The sequence below is a fragment of the Pelodiscus sinensis genome, chromosome 31 (assembly GCF_049634645.1).
Source record: "Pelodiscus sinensis isolate JC-2024 chromosome 31, ASM4963464v1, whole genome shotgun sequence".
Taxonomy (NCBI): domain Eukaryota; kingdom Metazoa; phylum Chordata; order Testudines; family Trionychidae; genus Pelodiscus; species Pelodiscus sinensis.
Genome location: NC_134741.1, coordinates 5,082,577 through 5,110,161, shown reverse-complemented (window position 1 = coordinate 5,110,161; position 27,585 = coordinate 5,082,577). Strand labels below are relative to the sequence as shown.

Here is a 27,585-nt window from a genome sequence, read left to right as displayed (position 1 = left end):
TTTTTGCAAGCTGAGGGCCAAGTGCCTGCAGTGGCCCCTCCCTCTTCCTACTCACTCACCTCAAAAGCCACCACGGCTTAGTTCCAAATCTGTAAACCTCATTGCCCGAGGGGTAACGCCTCTTCCGAAATAGCTATTTTGCAATAGCCGGAGTGTGGATGCTCCACTGCAGCTATTTCAAAATAGCTCCTCCCCAGGGCCAGTCAGAGTAATTACTGTCCAGTGCCTCCTGGGGCTCTAAGTCGAGGCTTCCCTGCAGTGTGGACGTGCTACTTTGAAACAAGCTATTGAAAAACAAGTGCACTGTGTAGACGAACCCTGAGAGCTGAGTGAAGCTGTTAGTGTCCCTGCTCCTAGCACAATCCCATTGGCTGGTTTCTGGCCATGTGAAGCACCATCCCCCCTCCACTCAGGCTCTTATTCACCCACCCACATGGCCCCTGCAGCCTGTGCGGGGGAAGGGCAGGCAGGCTGCCTGAGAAATGTGCTGGGCTGCTGGCGAGGAGTCAGTCAGGTAAGTCTCCCAGCCAGAGCCTGCCTCTGGCACCCCAGCCCCTCCCTTCCCTCAACCCTCTGCTACCCCACGTAAACCAAACCCTCTGCCCCCCTGAACCCACCCCCCCCCCCCAGATCCTGCATCCCAATCCCCTGCCCCAGGTCACAATCCAACCCCCTGCAACCATTCCTGCATCCCAGTCCTCTGCTCCAAGCTCCTGTCTGCACTAACCTGCATCCCAGACCCCCACCTCCTCCCTTAATAGCATGGAAATGTGCAGCCCTGGGAGCGGTTCCCAGTTCTTGCCCACCCCTGCTCTAAGCTGTGCAGCAGCCCAGCCCCACAGCTGCTTAATGAGCCCTTCCCAGCCAGGAGCTCAGGACTTTGCCCAGAGAGCTGCCGTGTCTTCTCCAGAAACCGGGGAGGCCTGAGTCAAGATAGTGCCCAGCAGAGCCCAGCGAGGGCAGAGGGAAGGGCTGGTACTTGGGGGTAGGGCCGGGGGCTGTTCTGAAAGGCTGCAGGTGCCGTTAGACCCTTTTGTCCTTCCCTGTCTCACCCCAGCACTGAGCAACACTCAGTATCGGTCTGAGCATCCGTCCTGCTCTGGGACGTGTCTCTGTGGCAGGAACCTGCCCAGGCGGCTCTCGCAGTGAGGCCCCTCCCTGGTAGCACCGAGCAGTGAGAGCTGAGTGAAGGGGGAGGCAGGACCAGGGGGAGAAGGCTCCATGACTGTGTCAGAGGGAGGCTCTGCCCTGGCCAGTGGGGAATCGTTGCCTCTCCGAGGGGCCCAGGCCTGGTGGGTCATTTCCCCAGGTTACTGAGTGGGGGCTGGAGCCAGTTCTGTGTTGTCTCCTTCAACAACAAAACTTAGCAAGTCACTAAACCAAAAACACCCCTGTGGCCAACATGGGGCTTGAACCCATGACCTTTGCATTATTAGCACCACACTCTAACCATCTGAGATAGCCGGCCTATGCAAGTAGAGCTTGCAAGTGGCCCTTTCAAGAAAGGCACCTCAGACCACTCCAGCACTGTCTCTGCAGCTGCCAAGGGCTCTTCTCTGACAGGGCCACTAGCAACTCACTGTGACGTGGGCTGGCTAGTCCAGCTGGTTTGAGGTTTGGTCAAGGTGGCTGGTAGCTGGCATGGCTCACGGAGACCCAGGGCAAAGAGGCAGCCGGAATCTCTTGCTGCCAGCACCTTGCCTCCCAGCTTCTTCCCTGCCAGCAGCAGCCGCAGCCCCTTTCAGCCACTGGGTCAGCTGCACTTTTCCAGTTGAGCTAATTCTGCTCCACCTGCAACCTGTCTCCAGTCAGTGCTCCTGCCACGGCCTGGCCCAGGAGGGCTGGGGACCCACAGCTTTTCACCCCGGCTTTGTGGGAGGCCACATAGGAAGGGGCCACTGCAGGTGCACAACCCCCTGGCCTGCTGTGTGTGTGGAAAGGGGGCAAGAGGACACATACCTCTCACTGGGGAACAGGGCGCATGGATCCCACTCGTTCCTGCAGAAAATGAAACAGGCTGAGCATTTTGCAGAGAACAGGCCAGAATCCTGCTGGGAGAGACACCATCATGCACAGACTCTGCGCAGGGCCAGACTGCTGGGAGGAGTCTCTGGCCATGGACTTTCCTCCCTCTCTGTTACCTCCTGCACCTGGGGCTGAAAGGGACGTGGGCTGCAGGCTGGTCCTGCCCAGCTGCCTTCCCCAGTGGGAGGAGAAAATGCTCATAGAAGGGCTCACACATTGTCCCCAATGCACTGGCCTGAGGGCCTGAATTCTTGCTGCCCCTGGGTGCACCCAAATGCCCCTACTGGGGGGCAGGCTCCCCAGCTCACACCCCTCCTGTCACACTTGGTGCCATGAGAACAAAGTTTCCAAAGGGGTTTGAATTCCCTCCATCTCCCCTTGCTGCTGCGCTAAAAGAAATCCTGAACCCGGACCCTTCTCCTGTCACTGGAGAGATGGAAATGGGGCTGTTCCTTGTGGGGAAAGAAGTGGGTGTGTCAGGAGGAAAATTTGAGCTCAAATCTCCCCGCAGACGAGAACCCCTCAGTAGGGGCAAGAAAGAGCCTTGAGTCAGGAAGTGGAGGACACTTGGCTTGTTCTTTGCTGTGATGGGGTGTCAGAAAGCCTCTTATTTATGGCTTGGCTAGCTCAGTCGGTAGCGCTTGAGACCCTTAATCTCAGGGTCATGGGTTCAAGCCCCATGCTGTGCAATACAGGCAGTCCCTGGGTTGCGTACAAGATAGGGACTGTAGGTTTGTTCTTAAGTTGAATTTGTATGTAAGTCGGAACTGGTACATATTGTAGGGGAAACTCTAGCCAAACATTTTTTTTTAGTTTTGGATAGCATAGGGAAAGGTTAACTCCCCTCTAATGTTTGTTTTCCTGTCTGTTCCCCTGTTCAGAAGATTTCACATCTATTTCTGTCCCTGTGACAAACTCAGGACTAAAGGAGTAACTCATCAAATACCAAACAGCTCTGCACCATGCTTTGAGCTAATAGCTTTATTTCCACACACCACCCAGGGTTCTAGGAGGAGGGTCCTTTTTTTGCTAACACAATGAGGCCAGCACTTTGTTTGTTTTGGTGGAGTCTTTGTTTGCCCAGGGAGCCCAGCATGTATAGGGGGAGGAGGGGCGGAGAGGCTGCTTTTGTCTGCTGTTCGGCAGCCTGTTGCTCAGGGGAGGGGGCAGCCTGTTGCTGGCAGGGGGGGAGGGGGGAGGCGTGCAGGATTCGAGGCCGCGGGGGGGGGGGGGGGCAGCGGGCGTGGGGAGGCACTTTTCCTCTGCCCGGCAGCTCTGCGGGATCCCTGTCCCTGTGGCCAGCTGCTGCAGGCAGAGGCCAGTTGGAGCCGGCCGAAGAGGAGGAGGAGGTGGATTCCAGGACCCAGGTGAGCGAGCCCCGGGGACGCTGCTGCGCTCCGGGAGCCCGGCATGTATAGAGGGGAGGAGGGGCAGAGAGGCTGCTTTTGTCTGTTCGGCAGCCTGTTGCTCAGGGGAGGAGGCAGCCTGTTGCTGGCAGGGGGGTGGGGGGGCAGCGGGCATGGGGAGGCACTTTTCCTCTGCCCGGCAGCTCTGCGGGACCCCAGTCGGAGCCAGCCCGAGGAGGAGGAGGATCCTAGGACCCAGGTGAGCGAGCCCCGGGAATGCTGCTGCGCATGTGCGGGAGTTGCCTCACCCCGTTCGTATCTAGGGATCCGACGTAAGTCGGATCCACGTAAGTCGGGGACTGCCTGTACTCCTCCTTAACTCACATTCTCAGCCTGCAAGCAATTCCCTCTCAGCTTTCATCAGGGTTTTAGAAAGAAAAAGTCTAGTCCTGGGGTCCAGCTTTAGTAGAACAGAAGAGAGAATCAACTGCAATTTCCATCTTCTGAGGAGAAGGGAAGAGGATTTTCTTCTCCTCAGTTCTAGCCACATCAGCCCAGGGAGGAGAAAAAATAACCCTCCGCCCACTGATTGTCCCCTGTCAGCTTCTGTAGCTTCACCTCCTTCCTCAGCAGCTCCAGCTTTGAGCTACAAATCTCAAGGGGCTGGTGAGGAAATGAGGAGCTGGCAGCTCGGGTTAGTGGCTTCCGTGAGAACAAGAGGTGGAGTGTTCACAAGGTGCATTCCCCGTCCCTGCAGAGCAGGGTGTTAGAAAGAGCCAGGAACAGAACAGTCAGACAAGTTTCATACTTTGAAGTGTGTTTCTGTGGTGTAGTGGTTATCACATTTGCCTAACACGCAAAAGGTCCCTGGTTCAAAGCCCAGCAGAAACAGAGGGTTTCCTCTTATTGCTGCTCCCCTTGGTGCCCAGGTAAGTGCAGCTCCTGCTGCCTGGCCTGTGTCTGAGATGAGCCCAACTACCAGGTGACAGAGGGGGTGTGTGACCGGGCACTCCCAGCCACACAGGCCCTGTTTGGCAGCAGAGGGGAGATGATCTGGCTGTGCGCCAGTTGCTCCCAAGCCGCGCGGCGTCCAACCTGGCTGGATGTCACGGCAAGTGGCACTGGGGGTGGACCAAAGGGGGAGAGAGGGAGCATGTGGGGACTCCTCCCTCTAGACACCCGGCGGGGGGAGCCCCGCCCCTGGGAAAGGGCAGAGACGGCATGGCATACCGGGACGCAAGCGCTGTAGCAACCTGCGGGGGGAGGGAGGAGTGCCTGCCTGATGGCCCCGCCCCCATTACAGCAGGAGGAACGTGCTGTGCTCCCAGGGAGGGGTGGAAACTGCACAGCATTTAAAAACACGGCCGCCATCTCCAGAGAAAGGGGAGGAAGGAAGCTGAGGAGAGGAGTGATGGTTCCCCTGGGATCACGTCTCACATGGATCCAAAGGCTGGGGGCTCCCAGACCCACCCTACAGACGGTTCCTAGAATCTCCCACCTAGAAACCCTTGAGTGAGGGTTCATAAAGAAGCTGGGGGGAGAGGAGTCGCAGAGGTGTCTGGGTGGGCGAGTGCAGCTTCTCGGCTGCTGAGCTAAGTTCAAGAGCAGCAAACGGAGAGGAGGGGAAATGGCTGCTAGACACTCAGCATGGCCCCAGGAGCTGAACCAAGATCTGTCCTTGCGTTTCTTGCCTTAGGGTACGTCTAGACCAGGGGTCTCCAAACTACAGCCCGCGGGCCGGATGCGGCCCGCGAGGCCCTCTCATCCGGCCCGTGGAGACCGTCCCTGGGGCGCCACCGAACGGGCCCTTCTTGCCGCGGGGGGGGGGGGGGGGCCTGTCAGGGGTGTGCGGCGTGTACTCACGCCGCGCCGGGGCAGGAGAAGCGGGCCGATCTGCTGACAAGCGGCCGCGCGGCGGCAAACGGCGCAAGGGGCGGGGGTTAGCACGGGCGGCGTTCCCCTGCCCAGACTGACAGGGCAGCCGGCCAATCAGGGGGCAGGATGGGCGGTGGTGGTAACGTCCGCCCGGCGACGTGCGGGGGAACGTGAACCCCGGCGGGAACTTTAAAAAGGTGACCCCTTCCACCCGGGGGGGGGGAGGAGTGAGCGGTGGCAAGCAGGAGGGGAGGACAGCGTGCAGAGGAAGGGGAGAGCAGGGGGAAAAGCCCCCCCCCTTCCGGGAGAAACGGATTTGCAGGCGAATATTCTGAAGAGGAAACATTAAAAGCAACAATCTCTCTACCATAAGTGGATATATTTGCACACTATATTCAGGTAAGTTTAACTTAAGAAATCATAAGAATTTTTAAAAATTGTTTCGGGTCATTTGCAGCTATTATTGCGACAAAATTAGTTCGCATAATCAGGTTTTTTGAGCGATATTGTGTGCAAGATACTTTCAGTTTCATTATTTATTCATGTTGAATTCACTTTATTTTAGTGCCCAGCGATGGCCGAGAAGAGGAAAAGAAAAATAGACGATGAGTGTCGGCAATTTCAAGAAGAATGGAGTTTGAAATACTTCTTCATCAAATCCGGCGAGAAAGCATTGTGTGTGATTTGCAACGAAACCGTGGCTGTGATGAAAGAATACAACCTGAGCCGTCATCATCAAAGCAAACATCAGGAGAAATATGTACAGTTGAAGGGTAAAGTCCGTGCCGAAAAATTTTCTAAATTACAAAATCAACTCACATCTCAGAGGACATTGTTCAGTAAATCCTCAAATGAAAATGAATCCTTAACTAAGGCCAGTTATAAAGTTGCCTACGTCCTGGCTAAAAGTGGCAAACCCTTTACAGATGGTGAAGTAGTGAAGGAATGTTTGTTGGAAGTGGCTGAGGAACTTTGCCCAGAAAAGTCAAAACAATTTGAAAATGTAGCTTTGGGTGCGAATACCATTGCCCGCCGTGTTGCAGACATGGGTGAAAACATTGTGACTCAAATAGCGAAAAATGCAAGCAAGTTTCGCCATTTTTCAATTGCAATGGATGAATCGCTGGACAGCTGCTCCACCTCTCAACTGCTTGTGTTCATTAGAGGTGTGGATGAAGACATGAACATAACACAAGAGCTGGCTTCCCTACATAGCATGTATGGCACTGTTACCGGAGAGGATATATTCAATGAGTTGAAAAAAACATTTGCTGATTATAACTTGGACTGGACTAACCTCAGTTGCCTGACTGTTGATGGAGGAAAGAACATGAGTGGCATAAAGAAAGGCTTGGTTGGACAAGTGAAGCAGATGTGTAATGAGAAAAACATTATACAACCAATGTTCCTGCACTGTATTATTCACCAGCAAGCTTTGTGTGCTAAATATGTGGACATTAGCAGTGTACTGAATCCTGTGGTGAAGATGGTGAATTTAATAAGGTCACATGGGCTCAACCATAGACAGTTCAGAGACATGTTGAAAGATACAGACACAGAATCGCAAGATTTACCATATTACACAGCAGTAAGATGGCTAAGTTGTGAGAAAGTTCTGAGCAGAGTATTTAAGTTAAGAAAGGAAATAGGTGACTTCCTGGAAAGTAAAGGCAAGCCACAGCCATTACTGTCTGATGAAGAGTGGGTATGGAAATTGGCTTTTGCTGCAGACATAACTAGTCATTTAAATTTTCTGAACCTAAAACTACAAGGAGAGCAAAATCTAGTTTCTGATCTATACACCCACCTAAAGGCCTTCAGATCCAAACTTGTCTTGTTTTTGGAACAAGTACAGGCCAACAACTTGACGCACTTTCAGCAGTGCAAGGTCTTCATGGCTGAAGCAACAGCTGAGTTCCCCACGTCATTTGCATGCGAGATCATCAAAGACCTCCAGCTGCAGTTTCAGCAGCGGTTTTCTGACTTGGATTCAAAGGCAGAAGAAGTGAGATTGTTTCAAAACCCATTTGAAGCAGATGTGGCCAGTTGCCCAGATGAACTGCAGCTGGAAGTCATTGAGTTGCAAGCAAATGACCTCCTTAGGGACAAGTTCAAAATAGGACTGGTGGGTTTTTACCAGTTTTTGCCCAAGGAAGACTTTCCTAATGTCAAAACTTTTGCATCAAGGTGCCTTTCAATCTTTGGAACAACATACCTGTGTGAACAAACATTTTCAAGAATGAAATATGTGAAGAACAATTTGAGAACAAACTTGTCCGATGATAATCTCAGGTCACTGTTGATGTTAGGGACAACAAATCTAAAGCCAGAAATGTCTGCTATTTTGGCATCCAGGAAACAATTTCACCATTCACACTAATACAGGTGTTCATGTGTAGTGTATCAATGTGTTATTAAATAATAACTGAATAAAATAATATTAAATAAATAATTAAAAACAACATCCATGTTTTGATTGTTTTTTATTTGGACCTCAAGTGTGTAGTCGGCCCCCGAACTGCTGTTTGATAGTTAATGCGGCCCTCGGGCTGAAAAGTTTGGAGACCCCTGCACTAGACAATCAGGGACACATGAAACATGCCTTTTTGCTCACCTACACTAGCCTTTCACAGGCCATTTTCTGTCCACTTCAGGATGGGGGGGGGTGTCAGGTCCATTCTCCCTTGCCCAGAGGGGACAAGAACAGAAACCAAACAGAACATCAAAGCAGCCAGACTGAGTCATGTGAGTTGTCCAACTAGCCCAGGATCCTGTCTCACGACAGCAGCCAATTTCATTGTTCCGAGGGAATCCTCAGGACAGACATTTATTAAGTGATCCCTCCTGTTGCCCATTCCCAGCTTCTAGAATACACCAGCTAGGGACACCTGCCCTGTCCATCCTGGTTAAATGCCATTGATTGACCTTTCCTGCATTAAATATTCCAGTTCTGTTTTGGACCTTCTTGTAAATTTCACCTTCACAACATCCTGTGGCAAGGAGTTCCACTGGGTGCAAAAATGTTTCCTTTTGGTTTATTTTTAACTTGGTTTCTGGGCTCCCTGAGGCCCTTTAACACACAAGGGCTTTCTCTGCAGCATGCTGGGGGGAGAAACCCCTGAGCCAGTGACACGGACTGACCTGGGCGCAGGCCAACAAGGGGGATTTCAGTGAAGCTACATGTAAATGGATCCATCTAGTAACCACTGCCAGCCACACTCACCGGGTAGGGGACTTTAGCCAAGAAAGCAAGGACTCTGAGGGAGGGTTGGAAGTGAAGGGGGTTAATCAGATGGACGGGAGTTTCGAGTGCTGGGCTGTGGCTAAGATGGATGCGGGGATGTCACAGGGCACTAGCACAGCAAGGGGACTAGAGAGGGCCCTGCTGCACCGAGAGACATGGCAAAGCCTGGGATTGAACCAGGGACCTTTAAATATTTCATCTTAGGCTCCCCACACTGAGCTACCCATAAACCCCTCTATCTGGTTATTAACTGTCCGGGATGTCTGGCAGCCGTGTCACAAACATGATGCCGTCGTGCCCGGCCCAGGAAGGCGAGACTGGTGTTTCCTGCCACCTGCAGTTTGACTGGCTCCTTCCCCCCATTCCTGCCCTAGCTCCCGGGCTGACCTGGCAGCTGAAGTGGTCGGGGGCCCAGCAGCCTGGGCAGGGAGTCGGGTGGCCAGACCCTGGTGGCAAGAGTCTTGGTGCTACTTGTTTCCCTGCCCCCTCTGGTGCCCTCACTCCTCACCCGCAGCCCCTGCTGCCTGCCTGGGTCCCTGTGCTGTGTCAGACGCTCAATGAACCCTCCTGTTTCACACGGGCTGGGAGTGGCTCTGGGCCAGGGCACAGGGCTGTGTCATTCCCTGTGGGAGCGGGAGGCCCCCGGAGCCCAGAGCGAGTGGACTCCCCAAGGGGCGCACGGTGAGAGACAGGGGGCTGGCGGCTCAGGGAGGGGCGGTCCCAGGGGGCAGAGGGCACCTGTGACTCTGGGCTGGCAGCTGACACTCTGCTCCTTGCTTCCCTCCCGCTGCTTCACCTCCCAGGGCTTCTTTCTCCTTCCCTGTCCATAGCAGGCAGCTATACAAAGGCAAGTCACCAAACCAGACACCCCTGTGGCCAGCATGGGGCTTGAACCCACGACCTGGGCGTTATCAGCATCAAGCTCTAAACAGCTGAGCCAGCAGCCCACGAGGGGCCCTTTGGGAAAGACCCCACAGGCAGCTGCAGGGACGTCTCTGCCGCTGCCCAGAGCTCGTCTCTGGTGGGGCCACGGGTGACTCACTGAGATGTGGGCTGGATAGTGCAGAAGTCAGAGGAGCAGGAGCCTGGGTGGGTTCAGGGGGCCTTGAGCAGGAGCAGGTTTTGGGGGAAGGGCTGTTGGGCCACTGAAGCAGGTGACCAGGTGGTTGGCAGCAGCTCTGTGGGCTGGGCACATGGTCCCATCACCTGGACATATGGAGCCTCCCTCTGTGGCTTGGGCCAGCCACTGCAGCAGCAGGAATTTGGGATCAGGTCACCCCACTGAGGACAATGGAGGGAAGAGAAGAGTTTTCCCTGCAATTGGGGGAAGCTGGCCAGGCCAAGGCCCTTTTAGCCACTGGGTCTGTGCAGGCTGGAGCCTCCTCCTACCAGCTCTTTGGCCTGAGTCCTGCAAAGCTCTCAGGCTTTTGCCTGTTTCTGCTTCCCTGTCCATAGCAGGCAGCTAAAGTGTGAGTCTGGGGAGGAGGGAGAGTAGTCACTGCAGCAAGCAACTGCGTAGTGGTTTGGGTTCCTGACTGTGTTTGGTTCTGTAGAATGTCTCTCTGCGGTAGCGTGAATGGTAGAATGAGTGTGAGAGTGTGAGCTTAGTCAGTGTAGAGTTTGTGTGAGTGTGGTGGGTTCTATTTTTGGGTTTTTATGCCTGTGGAGAATTCCTGGGTGAAAACCATTTGGATCCCATTGGATTATTCCCAGAGACCGGAAGGCCTTTGACTTATAGTCCATATCCCATCCATCACCAAACCAGAGGGTCTGATCCTGAAGTGACATCGAGGGATCCCCTCACTGTTCCTCTGCCACGGCTTGCAACTAGCCAAGGCACAGAGGTTGTGAGCGCCTCAGCTGTTCTAGGCCACGTGAATGTAATGTATAGTCCTATTGCTTTAGGGTCTTTATTATCTACTTGTCTTCGGGGATAGGGAGGATTATAGAGTTATTGTTACATGCTGTTCTGTATTTTAAATTTATAATATATGGTTTGGCCCCAAATTGAGACTCGGAGTTTTATTTGGAAAACCACACGCCGGTGATAGATACGGCCACGAGTAATCGGTCTCAGGCGATCCCTTCTTCTGGGACTTGGGATATTTACCATCTGCACTATAAGTCAGGGCATGTCCAATATTAGGTTTTAAATTAATTGTTACTGCATCCCAGGGTAATATCAGGATGTGTTTGAACCGAGGAGAGTTAAAACCCCTCGTGGATGGAGGACGTGGCTCAGCTGATTCTCAGCCACCTAGGAACAGGCTGTTTTTCTAACTCAGTATTTTTCTACTGTGTTGAAACAAATAAACAAAACGCAGTTTCCCTCCAGCTCTACCTCAACGAGCATTTGGAAGAGGTGACCTAGGGCCCTGTAAATACCTTGCAAAACAAGCCAAGCTCCAGCAAGACGACCAGGCTACACCAGATGCAAGCTACATTGCTGCCCAGCACAGAGGGCCCGTCAAGATTTCCCTGTGGTGGAGTGTGGCCGTGCCCTCCTGCTACAGGAGTCCAGTGGGGACGTGCTACACTTTAGCCTTTGGGAAGTGTCTCGTGTATAGTACAACACTAACAGCATGTTGTCCCTGTTCTTGCTTTGTATCGGAGGAGTTTGTGGATCAACATGGGGGGTGCTGTTATGTTTGTGTTATAGATCTATAGTATGTAAAATGAAAAGCCCTGTTTTAAATACAAATATCTGGACCACATTGCAGATCTCCTCTAAAGTTTTAGGGTGCATCTACACAGCACTCCTGCTCAAAATAAGCTACGCAATATGTGCTAAGCTATTTCAAAATACCTTATTTCATAATTTTGCACAATCTACACAGTGCCAAATTTTGAAATAACTCGCTATTCTGAAACACCCCTTAACCCTTGTGGAAGGAGTGTTACCAGAATGTCAGAATAAGCCACGTGTTATTTTGAAATCTATTTCAGAATAATGGTCTGCTTCATTACCTGCAGGATCCTGAAATAGCTCCTCCGTGTAGACGTACCCTTAGAAAGCAGCAAGAATTAAAGTAAGCCCTCAACAGGGGAGAGGAAACTAAGACTTGAATTTTGTGGGACATGTGGGGCTTGGACAAAAGCTATTGGTGTTGTTTTGGAACATGTCACAGCTTAGGAAATCTACCAGCAGTATTCTCCAAAGGAACATCAGTGAAAACACCCATATTAAGGGAAATACCCACATGGACTCAGGGAGACAGGCTGAAAGTCGTGTTCCATACTCAATGGAAACAAATAACATTTCTTCAAAAGTTGTTTGTACAGAAGTAACAAGACTCAAGTTTAAATATGAATCTTCATGGCACATGTCCCAACGAGTGCCCATGAGCTCAGTGTTGGTGCACGAGACCAAATTCCCTCCACTCATAGAAGGAAACTCTTAGTGGGACACTAGTTACAAGTGCTGCTGGCTGTCCCACAGTCACAGGGGAAGGCGACTTTGGCTCCTGCGGCAGGAGCTCTGGCTGGAGACCCCAGTGAGATCTCAGGACACAGACTGGTACAAATTGCTCCCTGCTGCTGCACAGCTTCTTCCCAACCACCTCCCCCCGAACCCTGATTGGTTAATTCTGTGTCCTACCATCCCCACCTTTACCTGTCCCCAGCCCGTATGTTAGTTGTATCCCTGCCCAGCCCCAGCCCCAGCCCCCACCTCTGCCCATTTGCTCCTCCTACAGTACCAGGGGTTCTTTCCCCTCCCATCCCTGGGGCTAGAGGGAGGGATGGGGAGGAGCTTTCAGGCATCACAGAGATGAGGGGCCAGGGGCTGGGTGAGGGGAGTCCTGTGAGGTCACAGAGACTGGGCTGTGTGAGGCCAGAGAGGCTGATTTCAGGGGTGCAGGCTGAGCGGGAATTCTGTCCACACCCAGAGCCAGGGTCGGATTCTCTCCCCAGGGAGGGAGCCCGGCGGGAAAGTGAAGATTGGGGCCTTGGAACCAGCATCAATAAATGTCACCTGCCCCCGGTCACAGTCCAGACAAACACGGATCCTGCGGTGGGGGCTCAGAGGCAGGGGGGTCACAGGGGAGGTGAGAGCCCGGAGCTGATACCCCGACCTCTGCACAGCCCAGATCCCCCCATCAGGGCTGAGGCTGATCTGTCCCTTCCTGCTCACAGACTCTCTGGCCACCCCCACAGCCCAGCATAGCCCATCCCCCACCTCCACCTTCCAACAATGTCTCCCCGAGGTGAATCCCTCACGGCCCAGCACACAGGGCCGAGTGTCAAATCTCTCCGGGTTGTCGGGCAGTCGCTGCCGTGTAGGTTCCCATCTCACACGTTTCCCATCACCAGACAGGATGAGCAGGGGATTTGCCGTGTCTGGATCCAGAGTCACAGTCGCTGGGGAGAGAGAATCAGGATGTGAGGGGCAGAGCTCAGCCCTGGGGGTGGCTGGGGCCATTTCTCACCCTCCCCAGCAGCCCTGTTGTGGCTGGGACAGGCCTGGGCCCCAGGGAGCTGCCTCTGCCCTGGGCCCTGAGACTGAGCCGAGCTGTCACTGCAGCACCTGAGCTTGGGCAATGGGACCCGCTTCATCAGCTTCTCATTTGTGTGCAGAGGCTGCAGCCTCCTGCCCCCAGCTGGGGCTGCTCCACCCCCAGGGCCAGGCCCAGAGCAGGAGGGGTCAGTTGGGTGAGGGGGGCAGAGGTGGCAGGTTCCAGCTTTAACCCCCAGAGGGAAACTCCCTCCCCTGCTGCAGCCTCCACCCCCCGCCCAGGGCACAGAGGGGAGGGGGCAGCGCGGGGGAAGAGCCGCCTCACTCCAGAGATCAGGGCCTGGGCATTAGTCACCCCCAGGGCAGTGGAGGATCCAGGGCTCTTCAGGGCAGCCGGGCTCAATGGGGGGAGCCCAGCTCTGGCTTCTGGCCTGGCCGGGGGCAGGGCTCTGGGGAAGGGGATCTGGGGTGGGGTCACTGGGAGGGGCAGCACAGGGCAGAGGCTGGTGCCAAAGGAGGGGCTGCGCTGATCAGCTGCCCCGACACAAAGCGCAGCCCCTGCCTGCAAAGCTCCTGCCTGCAAACTGTGCCCATAGTGAGAAGTGGGGGGTCCGACCATCCCATTGCTTAAAGGGGGCAGGACACGGCCCCTCGTCCTTGTGACCCAGTGCCCCTGGGGCTCCTCACCGCTCAGTGGGCAGGTTTGGGGCTCTGCCTGTCGTGGTCACTGGGGGTTTGTTTGGTGACTTGAGCTACACGCTCAGGAAGGTGTTTTCAGTCTCTCTTGAAACCTCACCCTGTCTGAAAGCTTCCAGGGATTTTCCTCTTGCTCTCTCCAGTGCAGAGGGCAGAGTGTCTGGAAGGGAGAAGAGAGGTGAGACTTCAGGAGTCCATATTGCCCACGACATCCCCAATCCTAACACACAGACCTGGGTTTTTGTTACAGCAGACAGGGGCGGCCCGTGATTACGTCATGGCAAGTGAGGGCTGTGCAGGCGGGGGCGCCCATCGCGCCTTCCGCCTGGGGTGTCAGCTGCCACAGCCGGCCTCAGGCCGCTCTTGAGAGCAAAGACACACTTGGGTACGTCTACACTGCTGAGAACATCCAAGCTGGTGCTGTCGATCTCCCAGGGTTTGAATTAGCTGTCAAGTTCAGCAGAGCGCTCTTCCCTCTGCTGCTATGTGGACAGCGCCAACAGCCAAGTTGAGCTACTTCAACTTCAGCTCTGCAATGAACACAGCGGAAGTTGTGTAGCTTAATTTGACTTTGTCCCGCAGTATAGACGTACTCTCAAGTATTTAATATAAAAATGTTTGACGCCTCCTACTTCCTCTCTCACTCAGGCCTCTCCCCACAATGGAACCAACATTTGTGGGACGGCAAGCGGGCGCCATTCTCACCTCACAATTCAACAGAAGCTTCATCTAACTAGGAGCAAACGACCAGCATCGGTCTCTTTCCATGGCCTCTGACGCTTCACTTACTCTCCCTTCCCCGTCCCTTCTCAGTACCTGTGAACTGCCTCAGTGTCTCCGACAGCGCAGTCGTTTGCCCGGAGAAACCCCTGACTCGCTTGCCCAGTTCAGGAGAAATCTCCTCTGGCGGCTGGAACGGCCCCGTCTCACACCTGGGGAGAGACAATGTCACATGGTGACACGGCACCGAGTGACTCAGTTCCCCAGCTCTGGCCAGTGAGTCTCTGCCCTGCTGGGCCTGGAGTTCAAATCCTCCAGTTCTCCCAGCCTGAGAGCAGGGGCAGCGCAGCCCTTGGCCCTGCAACGTCCCCTCAAAGGTCCCATGAACAGTCTGCAGCTCTGGCCTGGGGAGACCAGCTGGGGGACAAAAGGGGAACTGAGTCTCCACGGCCAACTCACCCTTTTTCCCCCAGGCGCTGAGGGGCAGGAGGTTCCCAGGGGAAGGGCTGGAGGAATCTACCCACTAGGGACTAGACTGAGACACCAGCTCCCCTCTCCCCAGCCCATTCCCACAGGTCTCCAAACAGCCCTCGGGTGGGACAGACTCTGGGTCCCTGCTGTCCTGGGCTGAATATGCCCAGTGCCCAGCAGTGACAGGCCCATGTCCCACCCCACAGCCCTGAGGCAGCCAGTTCCCAGGGAGATGACAGCTCCAGGAGACACTTGAGCTCAGACTGTGCCCTGAATGGGGAATTCCAGAGTCTGCTGGGCCAGGGGAGAGCCGCAGGCTGACGCTGATCAGAGATTTGTGCCCAGCCTGTGACCTTCCCCTCACATCTGGCTGTAGAGCCCTGGGGAGATGTGGTGCCAATATCAGCTCCAAGCTCTTTCCCTGCGCTGTGCAGCGTGAGGGGAGTGAGAGACACCTACCTGCTCAAGGTGCTTCTGACGTCCTGGAGGAGAGAGAGAGAAAAGAATCTCAGCCCCATCAGATGTACACAGGGGACCTCTGAGAAGGGATTTTACAAACATGGGAAGAGAGGCCCTGCCCTGACCCCACGGCCATGGAACCCCTGAGTGAATGGGGCTTTGCCATCTCTAAGGGTATGTCTACACTACAAAGTTAGTTCGAACTAACGGACGTTAGTTCGAACTAACTTTGATAGGCGCTACACTAGCGCTACGCTAGTTCGAATTTAATTCAAACTAGCGGAGCGCTTAGTTCGAACTAGGTAAACCTCATTTTACGAGGATTAACCCTAGTTCGAACTAGCTAGTTCGAATTAAGGGCTGTGTAGCCCCTTAATTCGAACTAGTGGGAGGCTAGCCCTCCCCAGCTTTCCCTGGTGGCCACTCTGGCCAACACCAGGGAAACTCTATGCCCCCCTCCCGGCCCCGGACCCGTTAAAGGGGCACGGGCTGGCTACGGTGCCCGTGCCAGGTGCAAGCCTGCCAGCACCCAGCCAGCAGACCCTGCACCTGGCACGGATCGAGCCAGCCACCCGATGCCCCCCAGCCCTCCCCCTCTTCCCAGGACCAGGCTGGCGGCTCCCGGGAGCTTGCCCGGGACCGCAAGAGGCGGGCACCCACCTGGGCTAGTGCGGACATCGTGGACCTTGTCCACGATCTCCGCACTAGGCACAGGAAAGTGGCCAGCTTGGGCAGGACAGCTGCCAGCCTGGCCACCCAGGAGCAGGTGTGCATGAAAATCAAGGTGGTCCACTGAGACCCCCGACCCTGAGCCCTGACCTTACAATGGCCATCCTGGGTCAGACCAAAGGTCCATCTAGCCCAGTAGCCTGTCTGCCGACAGCGACCAACCCTAGGGACCTTGGAGGGGATGGACCGAAGACAGTGACCAAGCCATTTGTCTCGTGCCATCCCTCTCCAGCCTTCCACAAACCTTGGGCAGGGACACCACTCCTACCCCCTGGCTAATAGCACTCCATGGACCCAACCTCCATGACTTGATCTCACTTCCCTTTAAACTCTGTTCTAGTTCTAGCCTTCACAGACTCCTGCAGCAAGGAGTTCCACAGGTTGATTGTTTGCTTTGTGAAGAAGAACTTTCTGTTACTAGTTTGAAGTCTGCTACCCATTCCTTTCCTCTGGTGTCCTCTAGTCCTTCTATTATGGGAACTAATGAAGAACTTTTCTGTATGCACCCTCTCCACCCAACTCCTGCTTTTAGAGACCTCTATCCTGTCCCCCCTCCGTCTCCTCTTTTCTAAGCTGAGAAGTCTCAGTCTCTTTAGCCTCTCTTCATATGGGACCTGTTCCCAACCCCTGATCATTGTAGTTGCCCTCCCCTCTCCCAGCCTCTCTCTTCCTCTCTCCCACCTCCTTTTCCCAGTCTCCCCCAGTTTTGTTCAATAAAGACAGATTCCATTTTTGAATACAATTGTCCTTTATTTTGTACATCAAGAAAAGGGGCTAGGGAAGGGTAAGTGGAAGGAGGTGAGGGAGGAATGGGGTACGAGCCCCCGATGGGGAGGACTGGGCTGCCTCTGTGGGCTTCTGGGGGTGGAAGCTCTCCTGCAGCACCCCAATTGCCCCCTCTCCCCAGATGGCAGCCTGCGGCAAGTGCAGCCGGTCTGATGGCCGAGTGGTGTGATGTGCCCAGTGTGGGCACTCCGGGCACTCCAACCCAGGACTGGTTTTCAAGCGGGGCACCCCTGAGAACTGTCTGTCCGGGGTGGGGGTCGGGTCCCTTTAAGCGCAGCCCTCGGCTAGCCTGAGACAGCATCTCCACGCTCTAAGTCCTCCTCTGATGCCCTGCCGGCACTGCTTCCGGCCATCCTTAAGCCCTGTTCAGGGTCCACTTAATGTGGACATAATAGTTCGAATTAGCAAAATGCTAATTCGAACTAGTTTTTAGTTCTAGACGCGTTAGTTCGAATTAGCTTAGTTCGAATTAACTAATTTGAACGAAGTTAGTTCGAACTAACTCTGTAGTGTAGACGTACCCTAATAGCTCTGTGCCTGTAACTCTGCAAAGCACAACAGTTACTCACATGGCAGCAATGCACCCGCCGAGTTACACCCAGATCTGACAGCTGGACCCCAGCGCTTGTGATTCAGGAGCCTCCCTTCCCTGTGTGAGGAGCTGGGATGTTTCTCCCTCAGTCTCACCTGCAGGAATTCACTTGCTGGCTTCTGACACGTCCCCTCCAGCTCACTGATCTGCTCGCTGAGACGGGAAATCTGTGCGGAGAGTTTCCCGACAGTGTCAGTCTGGAGCCTCCCAATCTCCTCATCCAGCTTCTCCAGCTGGGCCAGCAGGAGTCGCTCTTGTTCCTCCAGGAACTGCCGCAGCTGCTGAAACTCGGCCACAATCTTCTGCCTCTCGGCTTGTGTCTGTTTCTGTATGAAAAATAAGGAAGTACACCGTGGCCACCCTCACTAGTGGGATATGGGATGGAGCCTGATGCCCTTTCACAGAGTGGTCCCAGAATCCCATGAAGGGCATTTCTGTATCTGACATAAATTAAGTTTAATGGAGATTGCCTGTCTCCTAGAACTGGAAGGGACCTTGAAAGGTCATCAAGTCCAGTCCCCTAACTTCACAGCAGGACCAAATACCATCCCTGACAAAATTTTGCCCCAAATTCCTAAATGGCCTCTGCAAGGATTTAACTCACAACCCTCAGGCTAATGCTCAAGCTACTGAGCTATCCCTTCCCCTGGAGAGACAGGGTTAGGATAGTGAGTGATGGAAGGCCTCAGGGATTCAGCTCCAAAGCAGCAGGGGACAGGACTCGGCACTAGATCTTAGTGAAATTTTCTGAATCAAATTTTTTCAAGGAATACTCAGATTTGTTGACAAAGAAACATTTATTGCATTACTGACAGTGTCACCTGGTTAGTTTGCTACTGAAATAAATACATGAAAAATCAAAATATTTTCATTACTTTTTGCCTGGATTTTAAAATTTGACCTATTTTTGCAATTGGCCTTGCTTTTTATAAAAATATTTTAAGGCAACAGTCAAAATGGAAATAAAACATTTTTATTTTTGTCAAAAAAATTTAATTTGACCAAGCAAAAAAAAATCAAATTTGTGATTTACTAATAATTTTGAAAAATATAGAATGTTTGGTTCAACCTATAGACAAGAACACGTTAACATCCCTAAAGGGAAACAGTTCCAGTGGGGTTTTGTTCTAGTTCAAGGCATTTTCTAATTCAAAATTCTGTTAGTTCATAAATATAAATTATTGCTTGTGAAGTGAGTTTAATTAAGCTAATAGTTAATATACTATAGATAAGAAACAGTAGTTTATGGCAGTGGATTTCAACCTGTCGTCTGTGTACCCTGGGGTGCAGTCTATGGACCATGTCTGCAAAAGACTTAGACTGAAAAAGACTGGACAGAATGTAACTGTTCTCAGAGACAATAGAGTTTCAACATGGTCACGATTTGAAATTCTCAATGGGGTCCACAAATGCATGAAGGTGGAAAGCTTCTGATTTACGGTCCAGTCCTAAGGAGGAATTCTGCTAAAACTATTATTTGTGATTTCTTTGCGATCATTCCCCAACTGATCGAGATAAACCATGATCGGGTCTCTAGATTGTCCCTGCCCCTTCTTAGTGCTCTGATTCAGCATGCCCCTCCCTTCGGCTTGTTACAAAGGCAGGTTCATAATGACAGGCGCCTACCAGATACTCCTGGCTTCTCTTCTCTCTTCTCACTTTCAATCCCAGCAGCGTTTCTCTCTTTGCTCTCAGAGTCTTCAAATGGGCCTGGAGCCTTACCTGGAGAAACCAAAAGTAACGGGAGCGGCGCTATTTTTATTGTTAGGAATAGAGAAAGGGTGATGAGACATTTACCTCCCCCCCCCCACCCGCATCCCCCTTCTGTTCTGAAATGTAATTTGTCCTTTTCATATGTGTTCGGTTTTTGTAATTGTATCCATTGATATATATGGTTGTGACAATTTTCTTCCACTATTTGATCTGAGGAAGTGGGTCTGGCCCACGAAAGCTCATCACCTAATAAACCATGTTGTTAGTCTTTAACGTGCTACATAGTCCTGTTTTTTGTTCCAGCTACTGATAGTTGTGTGACTGGGTAAGTTAGATTGAGCATGGAAGGACATAGGGAGGCACCAGGTACAGATTGTGAGCCAGAGAGGAGTGGCAGAACATCTCAATAAGAAATGTCTTGGTACCAACTGACTCCCCAAAAACTAATGTACATACCTACCTAGGTGCAGGACTGGGTCAAAGTTGACAGCATGAAGGATAGTAAGTAAACCTGCAAAGTGAGGGGTGGTAACTAGGCAACAGAGGGTGGCAACCTGGTATGAAAGAAGTGATGTAAGTTGTTTGTACGTGTCTATAAAAGGGAACTGCAAAGTGTGAGTGCTGACCGACCTAGGGCAGAGGTTGCACTAGGCAGCTGAAACGGCAAATGTCATTGCCAAGACATACAGAATTCACAGTGGCTTAGAGTCGAGACTTTCTGCTAACAACTGTTAATGCCTGGCATTTGGCAATAAACCTGCTCGACTGGTTTCATCCTTACCTGAGTCTGTCATTTCTGGGGGCCCTCAGAGGTCTACTGTGTTGACCCAGTGCACAGAGTTTAGCGCTTTACGTGGAGGGAGCACACGCACAGACACAGCTGAAAGTTTATCATCACCATTGGAGTAGAAAACCTGTCAGGAAGCTACTGGGACAAACCCCAAACCCTGACTGACGGCAACTGGGAGTGTTTTCTTTTCAGAGGGTTTGAAATTGTCAGACCTTGTTACTCTATTGAGTCACACCAATAGGAAACTGGTGTCACATACTCAGAAGCTGCAAGTGGTGGAGGAGGGGGACTCGCGGAGAGGGAGCTGGAGGAGAGGAAGGCCACAGCGAGCATCAGGGCCCACCAGAGAGGATGCAGGAAGTGGAAGAGCAGAGAGGAGGGCCTCATCCTGACAGGTGCAGGGTGGAAACCTGGACCAGTGGCCGCCCATGATAACCCAACTATGGCGATTGCTGGCGTTGACAAACACAACCCACTTTGCCCATCCCCCATTCCCACCCCTGCTTCTTTCTTTATCTACCTGCTGCGTTCGTTAGGCTGTGGCTGTGGCTGTGGCTGTGAGCTCTCATTGCCTGGCTAGTCCATAGGGTGCTCTCTGCCATCAGTGCTTTCTGCTCATTAGCAATTACTGTCATTGTCATTAGTGTCGATACGGAAGCTTTGTGGACACAAGGTTCCCCCACTGAACTCTACAGCGGTAATTCCCAAAGAGAAATCTGCATGACTGGGGGTATGTCTACACTACAAAGTTAATTCGAACTAACGGACGTTAGTTCGAATTAACTTTGATAGGTAATACACTAGCGCTCCGCTAGTTCGAACTTAATTCGAACTAGCGGAGCGCTTAGTTCGAACTAGGTAAACCTCATTCTACGAGAACTAAGCCTAGTTCGAACTTACTAGTTCGAATTAAGGGGTGTATAGCCCCTTAATTCGAACTAGTGGGAGGCTAGCCCTCCCCAGCTTTCCCTGGTGGCCACTCTGGCCAACACCAGGGAAACTCGTATGCCCCCCTCCCAGCCCCGGACCCCTTTAAGGGGCATGGGCTGGCTACGGTGCCTGTGCCAGGTGCAAGCCTGCCAGCACCCAGCCAGCAGACCCTGCACCTGGCACGGCTCGAGCCAGCCACCCGATGCCCCCCAGCCATCTCCCTCTTCCTGGGACCAGGCTGGCGGCTCCTGGGAGCTTGCCCAGGACCGCAAGAGGCGGGAACCCGCCTGGTCCAGTGCAGACATCGTGGACCTTGTCCACGACCTCCGCACTAGGCACAGGAAAGCGGCCGTCTAGGGCAGGAGAGCTGCCAGCCTGGCCACCCAGGAGCAGGTTTGCATGAAAATCAAGGTGGTCCACTGAGACCCCCGACCCTGAGCCCTGAGTTTACAATGGCCATACTGGGTCAGACCAAAGGTCCATCTAGCCCAGTAGCCTGTCTGCCGACAGCGGCCAAACCTACGGACCCTGGAGGGGATGGACCGAAGACAGTGACCAAGCCATTAGTCTCTTGCCATCCCTCTCCAGCCTTCCACAAACCTTGGGCAGGGACACCACTCCTACCCCCTGGCTAATAGCACTCCATGGACCCAACCTCCATGAATTGATCTCACTTCTCTTTAAACTCTGTTCTAGTTCTAGCCTTCACAGCCTCCTGCAGCAAGGAGTTCCACAGGTTGACTATTTGCTTTGTGAAGAAGAACTTTCTGTTATTAGTTTGAAGCCTGCTACCCATTCCTTTCCTTTGGTGTCCTCTAGTCCTTCTATTATGGGAACTAATGAAGAACTTTTCTGTATGCACCCTCTCCACCCCACTCATGCTTTTATAGACCTCTATCATATCCCCACTCCATCTCCTCTTTTCTAAGCTGAAAAGTCCCAGTCTCTTTAGCCTCTTTTCATATGGGACCTGTTCCAAACCCCTCATCATTGTAGTTGCCCTCCCCTCTCCCAGCCTCTCTCTTCCCCTCTCCCACCTCCTTTTCCCAGTCTCCCCCAGTTTTGTTCAATAAAGAGAGACTCTATTTTTGAACACAATTGTTCTTTATTTTGTACATCAGGAAGGGGGGCTAGGGAGGGGTAAGTGGAAGGAAGTGAGGGAGGAATGGGGTACGAGCCCCCGATGGGGAGGACTGGGCTGGCTCTGCGGGCTTCTGGGGGTGGAAGCTCTCCTGCAGCCCCCCAATTGCCCCCTATCCCCAGATGGCAGCCTGCGGCAAGTGCAGCCGGTCTAATGGCCAAGTGCTGTGATGTGCCCAGTGTGGGTACTCCAGGCACTCCAAGCCAGGACTCCCTAGCAAGTGGGGAACTCTGAGAACTGTCTGTCTGGGGTGGGGGTCGGGTCCCTTTAAGCACAGTCCTCGGCTAGCCTGAGACAGCAGCTCCATGCTCTAAGTCCTCCTCTGATGCCCTGCCGGCACTGCTTCCGGCCATCCTTAACCCCGGTTCAGGGTCCACTCTGTGTGGACATGCTAGTTCGAATTAGCAAAATGTTAATTCAAACTAGTTTTTTAGTCTGGATGCGTTCGTTCGAATTAGCTTAGTTCGAATTAACTAATTTGAACTAAGTTAGTTCGAATTAGCGCTGTAGTGTAGACGTACCCTGGGACTCTCTCCCTGTGGCTCAGGAGACATGGATGGGGTAAGATGCTGGTCACAGGGTGGCTGGCCCTTTAAAGGGAGGCCCTCTCAGCAGTGTTCCCTGTATGCTGTGTGCTTGGGCAGCCACCCAGGAGAGAGTCAAATGCCGCTCAGCTGATTAGCAGAGTGCCCATAGCTGGCAGCATGTGTTTCTATTGGTGGTGCACAGCCACACATGCCTTGGTGCACAGAACAAAATGTATTCCATGCATGAAAAAATGAGAAGTAACTGGTTCTCAGCCCCACCCGTGACACAGCCCATTCTCCTCCCAGGTGGGGATAATGAAGGGTGGGGTGAGGGGGTGATGTGATCCAACTCAGCCTTGGGTAGGTAATAGAAAGGCCTGTGGAGAAGGCACAGGAGACCCTGGGTCTTGTTCAGGAAGATAAGGCCACACTCCAAACTCAAAGTCCCAAGAGTCCCTGCTGGGAGAGCAGGGCTGTTACTGGCTACAAAAAATGCCACTGAGAGTTATTTTGGGGAATTCAAGAGAAAAACTGAGGCAGGGCTACCCCATGCTACGAGTGGCCCTGGGGAGGCGGTGCCCCTACTGCAGTGCCCCATTGTCAGGCTGTCCCTACTTCCTGCAATCCCACCTGATTCTACCAGGCAGATTTGAGGACGGAAGCTCCACTCCAGTGCCCCTCCTAAGTCCCATGAGGATAAGGATGCATGAGGAGCTCTGCGGGAAAAGGGTGAAGGGGATGTATGCCTAGAGCACAGCCCTAGTTGCATCCTCCTGCTCCTCGGCCCCAGGGACAGGAGCATGGACATGGTGTTTATAGCTTCAGGAGGTGGTGGACATGAGGAGGGGCAGAGCAGGGGGATCAATCAGTGCCCAGAACTCTGGTATGGGAAGCAGGAGGGGTGGGGTGCGGGTTCTTCACTCCCCTTCACTCCAATGTGTAGGCCTCAAGTTGTTTGAGAGCCACAAGTTTCTTGTTGCATAAGCCTGTGGAATTTCTGGGAAACCTACTTAGGCCTGAAATTCCTTGTTCCTCTCCAGGGGAGGCTCACTGAGGGTATGTCTAGAATACATGGCTCTGTTGACGGAGCCGTGTAGATGAGTTAACTAGACATAGGAAAATGAAGTGATGATTTAAAAAACGGCCGCTTCATATACAGCAAAATGGCTGCCGCGCAGTGCTTGAATGTACCCTGAGTGACTGTCTGGGGCTGAAGGAAACCCTAAAGCCAGGGGGAAGTGCATTTCTGAAGCCTCTGCTTATTTAGGAATAAAAGGGTTTGTTTGTGATGTAAACAGGGGCTGAACTGCTGCTTGCTATCAGCCAGCTAAAAGGAGGGCTGTGTCTAGACTGGCCACTTTTTCCAGAAAAGCAGCCGCTATTCCGGAAAAACTTGCCAGCTGTCTACACTGGCCGCTTGAATTTCTGCAAAAGCACTGACGATCTCATGTAAGATTGTCAGTGCTTTTGTGGAAATACTATGCTGCTCCCGTTTGGGCAACAGTCTTTTTCCGAAAAACTTTTGTGCAAAAGGGCCAGTGTAGACAGCAGAGATTTGTTTTCCACAAAAAAGCCCCAATCGCGAAAATGGCTTTCGGGGCTTTTTTGCGGAAAACCACGTCTAGATTGGCCACGGATGCTTTTCCGTAAAAAGTGCTTTTGTGGAAAAGTGTCCTGCCAATCTAGACACGCTTTTCCGAAAATACTTTTAACGGAAAACTTTTCCGTTAAAAGCATTTCCAGAAAATCATGCCGGTGTAGAGGTAGCCCAGTTGTTTAGCTCTGCAAGGTAACTAACTGTTATGTAAATACAGCTCAAGAGAGAATCCAAGGTGTGGCTATGTAAATCCCATTCAGCCAGGGCTGATGGAGGGTCAGTGTTGGAATGGAATGTGGAGAATTGTATATAATTTGGGGCTGTTGTGGGGGTCACTAATCATGCTACCCCTTAATGTGGGAACTGTAAAACATGCCACCAGTGCTTGCAGGAGAGGCACCACCATCATGGTAAGAGGTCTCGGAAGAACAAGCCTCCTCTCTTCTGGAGTTGAGTGAACCAAGCTAGGGGGAAGAGTTAAAGGGCTTGAGTCAGCCTGCTTCACATCTGCCAGGTGTGAGTTGTAAGACTGGTCTAGCCTGCACCTTTCCCCTCTTTGTTTTAAGAACAGATCTAAAGCAGACTCCCTGGCTATGTCTACATTGACATGATTTTCTAGAAACGCTTTTAATGGAAAAGGTTTTCTGTTAAAAGTATTTCTGAAAAAGTGTGTCTAGATTGGCAGGATGCTTTTCTGGAAAAGTGTCTGTGGTCAATCTAGATGTGCTTTTCTGCAAAAAAGCCCCGATTGCCATTTTTGCCATTGGGGCTTTTTTGCGGAAAACACTACTGTGCTGTTTATACTGGCCCTTTTCTGGAACAGTTTTCCAGAAAAAGACTTTTGCCTGAATGGGAGCAGCATAGTTTTTCCAGAAAAGCACTGATGATTTTACATTAGATTGTCAGTGCTTTTCCGGAAATTCAAGCGGCCAGTGTAGACAGCTGGCAAGTTTTTCTGGAAAAGCGGCTGATTTTCCGGAATAACTTGCCAGTGTAGACACAGCCCCTGAGGAGACTTTTCTTTTGCTAGTTCAGTGAAAGCTGGATTCATTTGCCAATCCAGCTGGTGGCTAAAGAGCTGAAATTGCTGGTTTGACTGACAGCCAGGCCTATTGCAGCCAGTGAAGTGGGGCAACCAGCGGCGTGGCATGGAGCGGTGGCAGGCGAGGAGCGGCGACAGGCGGCAGCAGACGAGGAGTGGTAGCAGGTGCTCAGTAGAGCATCCAGAGGCATGGGACGATACAGCTCGTGGGGCACGGCGGAGTTTTGTATAAGGTGTCCCCTATCTATTCCCCCACCCCCATTTCTACCCAGGTTGGGAGGTGAAACCCTGCAGGTGAACTTTGGGACTCTGGGTGGCACAGACCAGGGACAGAGACTTTTGGGGTGTTGGACTCTTTGGACTTCGGGTGATTCTTGGCTTGGAGGGGGCGGCTTGGCCTATGTTTGGGTTATGAACTCTGTTTGTGGTGTTTTCCCCAAGTTAATGCCGTATGACTTCTCTCTCTGTTTCATTAAATGTTTCTTTCCTACACTCAGACTCAGTGCTTGCGAGTGGGGAAGCATTGCCTCTCAGAGGCGCCCAGGGATGCGTGAATTTCCCAGATAACTGGGTGGGGGCTCGATGAATTTCCCAGATAACTGGGTGGGGGCTCGAGCCGGTTCTATGTGAGATGGACCCCAAGATATTGAACCCAGCCCTGGTTACTGCCAGGCCCACCCGGCAGAGGGGTTACATAAAGTGACAGCTGGGCATTTCCCTACCTGGAATTCTTCAGCAGCTTCCTCTGCAGGAATCACGGTGTGATCTCTGTGCTCCTTGGATCTGTCACACACCAGGCAGATGGGGATTTCATCCTCTTTGCAGAAGAGTTTTAGAGGTTCCCTGTGCTTCTCACACAGTCTCTCTGGGTCTGGTTCTCTCCCTGACTGCAACAGAAGTTCTCTGGCTGCATCCACAATATTCCTCAGCTGCCTGTTCAGCCTGAGCTTCCCCTGGGGAAAGGTCTGTCTGCACTGAGGGCAGGAGACATCTGTAGCGAGTTCCCCCCAGCACTGGGTGATGCAGGCTCGGCAGAAACTGTGATCACAGTCTAGAGACACCGGGTCGTTCAAACAATCCAGGCAGAGGGAACAGGTAATTTCATCCTGGAGCATTTTTGCTGGATTCGCAGCAGCCATGGCTTCTCGTTCAGGAAAGAGACCAGAGAGGAGTTTAGTTTCACTTGCTTCTGCTCAGAAATCAGCTGGTTGAACTTTATGTCTGGGTGTTGTCTTTCTGGGTGTGTGCTCATGTTATTTCTTTTTTTGAAGCCTGTACGGAGCCTTTGAATGAAGTATGATGAGTCCAAACTGATAGTCACTCCTCCGAAACATCTGCCAGGCCACAAGCTTTGGGCTGAACACTCGGGGCTCGTCTACACTGGCCCCTTTTCCGAAAGGGGCATGCTAATTTCACAGGTCGTAATAGGGAAATCCGCGGGGGATTTAAATATCCCCCGCGGCATTTAAATAAAAATGTCCGCCGCTTTTTTCCGGCTTTTAGAAAAGCCGGAAAAGAGCATCTACACTGGCCCCGATCCTCCAGAAAAAAGCCCTTTTCCGGAGGATCTCTTATTCCTACTTCAAAGTAGGAATAAGAGATCTTATTCTAAAAGCCGGAAAAAAGCGGCGGACATTTTTATTTAAATGCCGCGGAGGATATTTAAATCCCCCGCGGATTTCCCTATTACGACCTGTGAAATTAGCATGCCCCTTTCTGAAAAGGGGCCAGTGTAGACGTAGCCTCAGTGAGAAAGGGGTAACAAGTGACTGGAGGTTTCACTGCCTGGCATGGGGATCTAATGGAGCAGTCTGGGAAGGAGGGCGACAATCACAGCTACGGACTCTTATTGCCTCTTCCCTACCTGGCCCTTCAGCTCTTTAACTCCCTTGTCTCTCTAGTGCCCCTGTAACCCACTGGTGAGTGTGTGCAGCTGATACTGTTCTAAAGTGGTGAATATTTATCATGAACTGTGGCATGGTGGCCTGTGCTTTGCGGCGCAGGGGTCTCTAAATTCAGTCCTGGGTGCGCTGGCCCAGAGAGCAGTTGTCACCCGTGTGCTTAGCCTGGCGGTTGCTGTGTCTGTTCCCTGCACAGTCTCCCCGACTCTCATGCACACTGGCTTATGCAAGCGACAGTGGGTGTGAGGGCAGCTGGTGCTGGGGCTCTGAGGACAGACAAGGGGTCCTGGGAGAGTCTGGGGAGCAGCCCCTGGGCCCAGCCATGATGAGGCAGGAGCTTGGCAGGGAGGTGGCTGGTTGCATGGGGCTGCCCTACAGCTGGGTACCATGGTGAAGATCTTTAATGCCCTGTACTGGGGAACTCATGTGTCCTGCAGCTGGGTTCCAGGAGCTGGAATTATTGTCTCTCGGGGACAGGCATCGCTGCTCCTTGCCAGGCTGCAGAACAGGGGGCTGGAGATTTGCAGTGTCAGTCATGTGCCTATTCA

The 27,585-nt window shown here is 52.6% G+C and overlaps 1 protein-coding gene, 1 long non-coding RNA gene and 2 other non-coding genes across 4 annotated transcripts in view; 3 read left to right on the top strand and 1 right to left on the bottom strand.

Moving 5' to 3' along the window:
* Positions 1 to 27,585, top strand: part of LOC142821651 (uncharacterized) — a 262,426-nt gene that overhangs the window by 107,556 nt on the left and 127,285 nt on the right. The window lies entirely within an intron of this gene.
* On the top strand, positions 2,642 to 2,714 carry TRNAK-CUU (transfer RNA lysine (anticodon CUU)). Its single transcript has one exon. It is a non-coding gene; the product is annotated as a tRNA-Lys (tRNA).
* On the top strand, positions 4,190 to 4,262 carry TRNAV-AAC (transfer RNA valine (anticodon AAC)). Its single transcript has one exon. It is a non-coding gene; the product is annotated as a tRNA-Val (tRNA).
* On the bottom strand, positions 11,785 to 26,275 carry LOC142821644 (zinc finger protein RFP-like). Its single transcript, XM_075913236.1, has 7 exons — positions 25,859 to 26,275; positions 19,023 to 19,118; positions 17,492 to 17,722; positions 15,290 to 15,312; positions 14,456 to 14,571; positions 13,740 to 13,799; positions 11,785 to 12,849 (listed from the first exon to the last, which is right to left on the bottom strand). The coding sequence occupies exons 1-7, from the start codon at positions 26,273 to 26,275 to the stop codon at positions 12,338 to 12,340; spliced, it is 1,455 nt and encodes a 484-aa protein (XP_075769351.1). The 3' UTR covers positions 11,785 to 12,337.

Bases quoted from the DNA above. Each gene is read 5' to 3' on its own strand.
- LOC142821644 (XM_075913236.1), bottom strand. From the start codon at position 26,275: ATGGCTGCTGCGAATCCAGCAAAAATGCTCCAGGATGAAATTACCTGT. The intron at 19,119-25,858 runs GTAGGGAAATGC...TGGTTTCTCCAG, and splicing joins AAGCTGCTGAAGAATTCCAG to GTAAGGCTCCAGGCCCATTT. The intron at 12,850-13,739 runs GTGAGGTTTCAA...CTCTCTCCCCAG, and splicing joins CCTGGAAGCTTTCAGACAGG to CGACTGTGACTCTGGATCCA.